General features: G+C 45.0%; 1 protein-coding gene across 1 annotated transcript; it reads right to left on the bottom strand.

Annotated features, from left to right (window-relative positions):
• Nucleotides 1-698: 698 nt before the first annotated feature.
• On the bottom strand, nucleotides 699-7,206 carry LOC142705167 (gastrula zinc finger protein XlCGF66.1-like). The gene is made up of 6 exons (XM_075848294.1): nucleotides 7,048-7,206; nucleotides 6,392-6,556; nucleotides 6,184-6,307; nucleotides 3,563-3,660; nucleotides 3,348-3,398; nucleotides 699-746 (listed from the first exon to the last, which is right to left on the bottom strand). The coding sequence occupies exons 1-6, from the start codon at nucleotides 7,123-7,125 to the stop codon at nucleotides 699-701; spliced, it is 564 nt and encodes a 187-aa protein (XP_075704409.1). The 5' UTR covers nucleotides 7,126-7,206.
• Between the last annotated feature and the right edge of the window lie 303 nt (nucleotides 7,207-7,509).

Below are 7,509 nucleotides of genomic sequence, written 5' to 3' on the forward strand. Positions count from 1 at the left end.
AGATCACGCTGTGACGTCACTCACTTCCTGCCCCAGGTCCTGCATCGTGTCGGACGAGCGAGGACACATCGGCACCAGAGGCTACATTTGATTCTGCAGCAGCATCGGCGTTTGCAGGTAAGTCGATGTAGCTACTTGCCTGCAAACGCTGATGCTGCTGCAGAATCAACTGTAGCCTCTGGTGCAGATGTGTCCTCGCTCGTCCGACACGATGCAGGACCTGGGGCAGGAAGTGAGTGACGTCACAGCGTGATCTCTGGAGAACACGCTGTGTCTGTGCACTGCCAGAAGCTGGGCGTTGTGAAGAGAAGTGGCTGATACTTCTATACACAACGCCCAGCTAGTAAAAGAAGTAAAAACGCCCCGATGTAACGAACACAATACACGCCCAGTTGTACTTTAGAAAGCCTCATTTACATAAATATAAAAATGGTCATAACTTGGCCAAAAATGCTCGTTTAAAAAAAAACAAACACTTTACTCTTATCTCCATTGCAGCGCCGATCTGCTGCAATAGGAGATAGGGGTTGCAAAATCTGGTGACAGAGCCTCTTTAACATCTCGTTACCACAGACTCTGGTTACTGACCTGTCGGAGTCCTTCTCTTTTAAGTGGGCAAGGGACTCGATTAAATACCTGGGAACCCGACTTCCCAGTGATCTATCTCGCTTTTATGCGGTGAACTTTCCCTCACTTCTTCAACGTATAAAGGCCGACCTGGATTCTTGGACGTCGGGCACCTTCACCTGGTTTGGCAGGTGTGCGATTTTTAAAATGAACATTTTACCGCGGATTCTGTATCTTCTACAGGCCCTACCGATACATATACCACGCCCGTTCTTTCAATCCCTGCTATCCCTTGTGCACAAATTCATAAGGGCAGTGAAACCGGCGCGTGTTGCCCGATCCTTGCTTTTTCGTGTAAAGGGGGAGTGGGCATTGGTCTACTTTGTCTCCTACAATCACACCTCCCATTTGACACGAATTTTAGATTGGTTCCGACATGGCGGGATTAAAGAATGGGTATCTATGGAACAGGCTTTTATGACAGTCCCCTTACAGGCACTACCGTGGTTGGGTGGACATGTTCCCCTGGTAGTGCAGACACACCCGACAATAGGCCGCACCCTTGCAGTTGCGGCACGGGTATTTCCTCGGGCAGAGTTCTCACCGTCCCCCTCCCCGATGCTCCCGAATTTGGGCAATCCTGCTTTTCCACCGGGAGTGGACAGTGGCCCATTTCAGCTATGGTTGAGGGCTGGTAAGGGACGGGACGCACACTTTTTGCAGGATGGGAGGAGGATGTCGAGCACTCAACTACGGTCTTTGTCTGACCCAGTCCCTTTCTCGGCGTGGCAGGTTACCCAGTTGCGACATTTCCTGGCTTTATTAGAACATCCTGCGGCGCACCAGCGAGATTGCTCCCCATTTGAACTCCTATGTACAGGCACGATCCGTCACTCGTTGTCCAGACTTTACACTCTCTTGATCTCACCCTCCAATTTGCATCCACCCCCATACCTGCTTAGCTGGGAGAGGAACTTGGGCGAGACATTCACCCCTGAATGCCTGTTCACCATGACTCATAAGTCCTCCTTGGCCAGCAGATTTCAGGAGGCAGGGTTCAAGATTCAGTCCCGTTGGTATAGGGTGCCTTCCAGATTGCATGCAATGATCCCGGCGGCCTCACCATTATGCTGGAGATGTGACCACCATGTGGGTACAATCATGCATATTTTTTGGGACTGCCCACTCCTGACTGGGTTCTGGTCCGAGGTGTGGCGCATTTCCTCGAAACAGATTTCCCCCTCCCACGATCCCCGAGCCTCTTCCTGCTCCATCTGTGTGAGGTCCCTCTGCCTACGTACAGATGCTCGGTAGTTCGCCATGTGGTGAACGCGGCTAGGGCATGTGTTCCTGCACTGTGGAGGCAATCCTGTCCCCAGTCAGTGGGCATGTGGTTCGGCAAGATTCAGGAGATCATGAGAATGGAGGACCTCACGGCATCAATGAAAGGGTCCCATGCTTCCTTACTTAGAACATGGCGTGAATGGATCAGATTTCAATCAACTGCGGAATATAAGACCATCATGGCCTCTTGAATTCACACCTAGATCTGGTGTGTCAGGTCAGCTATCTCCCCCCCCCCACCTTTTTTCCCCCTCCTTCCTGCTGTCTCTGCTTTTCTTTTCCTTTTCCTCTTACTGTTCTCATGTTCGCTTCTGGAGTATTATGCACAGCTGCAGGTTCAGGGTGCATATCAGAGATTCTTTCATATTTGATTCAAGCGATGTAGTAATTTCATGTGATCCCATGCACTTAGGTCATGCCAATAGCCGACCTGTGGCCTGTTGACTGTTTTGCACTGCCATATCTCAATTGTGTTGTGTATCCTTTGTGTTACAAATTAACAAAATGAAAATAAAAGAATGTAAAAAAAAAAAAAAATATAAACCAAATAAATTTAAAAAGTACCAAAATGTATGTTTTTTTTTGTTATGGCCTATAACAAAATGATGTTTAAACCTTTCCCACAAAATGTAAGTGATTGGCGGTATGTAGTTCCTCCACAATGTTCTGACATTTATAGTAAATTCACGCGCGTCAGATTTGTAAGAGAAACTTCTGCAGATGGGACTCATGTGAATAGAAAAGTTTCCCTGCATAAATTTCTGCAAACCTCATACAGATGAATGGAAAAAGACAGAAATTTTTGCAACAAATTTGCTGCTTGTCAATTCTTCAGTTGTAAAATATGGCATCAATTTCATGCGTGTTTTACAAGCGACTCATCTGGAGTTTTTTTTATTTATGCATTTGTAACATCTTTTTCAGGTTCTATAGAGAAGCGTGCTGTGTTTTGAAAAAAATGCCACAAAAAGGTGCACGAAAAGGGCACAAGAAAAAAAAACAACAATTGTGTGCAGAGCATTTTATATTTTACGATAAACTGTCATGTAACGTCTGCCTAAAAAAAACCAACACGGAAATATCAACGAGAGCCGCCTATTAGCATTGATCTCGGTGATCAAGTGGTTAAACTGAGTTTTCTCAGATCCCGGCTGTTAATCGCATCGGGTGCCCCCTAAAATCTGACACTAAGCCTAGTGCATGACCGGATCCATAGAACACCTTGTAGAGAACTTCTATGTGCAGTCACAGCTCCCTCAGGTCCTGCACTATGTATAACACATTGTCTGACGTGTTACTGTAATGTAGAACTAAGGAGGAACCCCACCTTACCAAACCTCCCAATTCACTTTCTAATATCATTATTACTGACCTCTGGTAACACCTCCTGGAATTTCCTCCTCCACTTCACTCTTACACGGTGGATCGCCCCTCACCCGCTCTTCTTCTTCTTCATACTCTGCTTTATTATTAGTCAGATCTTCCCCCTGTTTTCACATATGTAACAACTCAGTACAATACAGCAGAGAGCGAAGAATCTAACAGATCAACATAAGAAACCACCAAAATCTATGACCCCATCTATGACCGCAGGACCAAAAAGCTCCGCACCCCCCTATATAGATCTGGTATACGGCTCAGCTTCATCTACCTGATGATTCTCTGGGACATTGTGATTCTCCTCTGGACAGTCCTGGGAATACAGAGGACTGGGACATCTCTCTGGTGGATTTCTCCTACGGGATACATCTGTAGGAAACACACAGTGACTGAATACATGACTACTGTATATGTGTCTATATATCAGAGACTTCTCTCTACACCTCTATGTTTAAATATCACAGCCGAAATTACAATGATGATGTCCTCACCACCTGTGTCGATGTTCCTGCCCCTTGTACGTCACAGGCCTAAAGTAGACTGTGTCCTACCAGAGCAAATGGCGGGATGGCAACGGCTTCCCCATAGTATTTAACTGTATCTGCGTTCTGTGGATATACATGAAAATGGGGGGAGGACACAGGACGCCTCTACTTTGAGCGTTCCCTGCAACCAAAAAATTGTTAAAAGGTGTCCCCCGCTTATTATCCTCTACACCGCCTTTAGGAGGATAATAAGCAGGCGACGCCTTAATTTTTACACCTCTGTAGCCGATATTTTGCTTTATTTCTTTTTTTAAATTAAATATATATATATATATATATATATATATATATACAAACACATATACACACACACACACACACACACACACACACACACATATATATATATATCTATATCGGCTTTAAAGGAACAGTGTCATCACAAATAATTTTTTTATATGTTAAAGATGTTAGTGCTTTATTAAAAATGTTTGTATTCATTTGTGTGTTTGTGTTTTACTTTTTCTTATTTTTACACTTTTTCTTCCCTATGGGGGCTGCCATTTTTTGTTCCATTTCTGTGTGTGTCGATTAACGACACATACAGACATGGAATACGGCAGCCACAGTCCCATAGGGACTGCGAACGGCTCCCGTCCCATTGACTGCAGTGTACGGCGTCTGTGTGGGAACTGCGCATGCGCCGCTCCCACACAGTCCTATTCGAAATTGGCGCCGTCCGGCGCCATTTTCCTGTGGACCGGAAGTCGCGGCCGGACAGTAATATTACTACTTCCGGTCGCGGCTTCCGGATTTATGCACTTGCACCAGCGACAGCAAACGGAGCGGACGGGCCGGAGGGAGCCGCGGCGGCAGGAGCAGGTAAGCGATTTCAATGTATGTTCGTGTTTTTGTGTGTTTACTACTGTATGTAAACCTACTACACTGTGGGTTAGCTCAAAAAATGGCGACACACAGTGTAGGAGGTTCAAACCCCTCGTTTATCCCGGCACTAGCCAGGATAAAGGAGGGGGGGATGCCGAGAGCTCACTAGAGCGAGGGCTTTTAACCCAATGTTGCAATGTTGCAATTTTGGGAACAGCTCCATCTAGTGACCAAAAATGGGTAGTATTATAAATTAGAAATAATTTATAATATTTCCTGGCTCGTGCAAAAAAAAAAACATGTTTTTCTGGCAACACATTCCCTTTAAGTGTTTAAAACACATTTTTATTGGATTGACTTTTATTAAAGGTTTTTATATTTGTTTTCACGATGCAGCGGTTATGTCTCCTCTATACACAGGAGCGGGATCATTCGCTGTCAGCCGAATCCGTAAGTGAAGTGAACTGACGACTCGGCTGAGAGCGGGTCCTGTGTCTCGAACACGCAGGATCACAATAATATCGATCACATCTAAGGTGAAGAACATGGATACACAGGAACCGCTCTCAGCCGAGTGGTCAGTTCACTTCACTTACGGATTCAGCCGATAGTGAATGATCCAGCTTCTGTGTATGGAGGAGACAAAACAGCTGTATCGTGAAAATATATATATATATTTTTTAAACTAAATGTGAAAAAAACAAAATCAAATATTCAATGAAATAAAAAAAATAAAAATAATTACCTACAGAAGGTCTAAATAGCACAAGTGGGAATAAGATTTTTTTTTTATCCAAGGTCATTATGTGATTGTTTTTCAGAACACATTGTACTTTATATCAGTGGTAAATTTAGCTCCATACATTCTGTGTTACATAGTTACAAAGGATGAAAAAAGACACAAGTCCATCAAGTGCAACCTATAATCCCACCGTGTTGATCCAGAGGAAGACAAACCCCACCATGAGGTGGATGACAATTGTCTCATTAGGGGAAAACTCCTCCCCCGACTCCAAATCCGGAAATCACAATAAATCCCTGGATCACCGTCCCGTCTCCAGAATCTAGTACCATAACATGTAATATTAAAGAGAACCTCCGGTTATACTGACATTATATAGGAAACTTTTATACTGCCGGAGAGTGCCGATAATCGTCTATCTACATGACTTGTATTATCATGTTTACTTCTAACTACAGCACGGACTGCCCACAGTCCACGCTGTCGGCTGCCCATAACTCTGCATTAAGAGACAGAGCGTCCTGCTAGTCTCCCATGGCTCCTGTATCCAGACCGACTGCCAGCGCTATACAATGTAATGTGACTACTAATACAGAGCTATGAGCAGCCGGCAGCACAAAACGTAGGGATCTAACATGATGTAAAAGGAGCCAAAATCGTATACACGTCATTGTACACACGTGTATATGCACTGCCCATGACGGTATTAAGACTTCAACATGGCCGCCAGTTCCAGCCTGTGCCCCCAGTAATGACCAATATATATCTGTCTCTTCTTACCTTGTGATGTGCGCGGCCGGTAGTCCTCCATCATGACCTCCTCGTACAGATCCTTGTGTCCTTCTAGATACTCCCACTCCTCCATGGAGAAATAGACAGTGACATCCTGACACCTTATAGGAACCTGACACAAACAATGATACAGTCATCACCCAGACACCTCCAGTGCTGTTACTGTAGAATTTCCCAGCATTCCCAGCAGTGTCACCTCTCCAGTCAGCAGCTCAGTCATCTTGTAGATCAGTTCTAAGATCTTCTCATGTATCCGGGAGTGAGGGGGAGGCTCTGTGATGGGACTACTGCTCCATCCTCCTGACTCATGGATGATGGGAGTCGTACAGTCACCCGATGTCTTCTTCACTATTGTGTACTCCTGTGTATGGAGAGAGACACTTAGAGAACTGAACACAGTATTCCCCCCTCAGTAGAAAGAGGGAGATTGTGACCCTGCTGTATAGAGCTCTAGTGACCCCACATCTGTAATACTGGAGACCTCACCCACAAAAAGACATTGAGAAAATAGAACAAGGCCAAAACTAAAAAGGAAATAATATTGGGGCGACTAGATGGACCATGTGCTCTCCTCCTGCCGTCATCTTCTATGTGTCTATATAGATGTCATCCTGATCCTCATGGTTCCTTGTCATTCTCATTGCTCTACAACATTACTATTGCTGCATTGGTGACATGACACATAACTGACCATATTGGTGGCTGATCTTCAGCTTTTCTGCTGGTGGCTTCTTGACGTCACTTGGAAGGTCTGGACGCTGTTATAAAGGACACTGGATTCTTCCTAATACTTCCTATTATGTATTGTCCCTTCCCTATGTGTGACATGTTCTATAATGTAGAATAGTTTACCTCTCCGCTCAACAGGTAGATGATCTCCAAGGCGAAGTCTAATATTCTTCTGCTCATCTCATTCCTGTCCTTGTCCATCCTTGGTGGGTCACTCAGAAGAAGGAACGTTGTGGAGGAGAAGATGAGAAAACTGGAGGAACTGGAGGATCTAGTACTGCAGACGTCTTTATGAAGAAAGGAGAAGATGGAAATCATACAGGGGACAACATCAACTGTGACATACAGAACCTCACTTATTCATCATTGAGAGAAACATCTTCTCAGAGCCGTCACCACATGGAATAAAGGGGTATTCCCAACACGGACATTTCTCCCCAGGATATGCCAGAAATGTCTGATAGATGCGGCTCCACCTCTGGGTGGCCTTGTTAGGCGGTTCCCATAACTCCTATAGAAGTGAATGGAGACACAATCTGCTCAGGTCCTCCGGCTATATAATATGCTGCCAACAGATCAGACGGG

The sequence above is a fragment of the Rhinoderma darwinii genome, chromosome 1 (genome assembly GCF_050947455.1).
Source record: "Rhinoderma darwinii isolate aRhiDar2 chromosome 1, aRhiDar2.hap1, whole genome shotgun sequence".
Taxonomy (NCBI): Eukaryota; Metazoa; Chordata; class Amphibia; order Anura; family Rhinodermatidae; genus Rhinoderma; species Rhinoderma darwinii.

Excerpts from the sequence above, each read along its gene's own strand:
- LOC142705167 (XM_075848294.1), bottom strand. The coding sequence starts at position 7,125 with ATGGACAAGGACAGGAATGAGATGAGCAGAAGAATATTAGACTTCGCC. Across the intron at positions 3,399-3,562 it reads ATGTCCCAGAGAATCATCAG|GGGGAAGATCTGACTAATAA; the intron begins GTAGATGAAGCT and ends ATGTGAAAACAG. Across the intron at positions 747-3,347 it reads ATGAAGAAGAAGAAGAGCGG|GTGAAGGTGCCCGACGTCCA; the intron begins GTGAGGGGCGAT and ends CTGCCAAACCAG.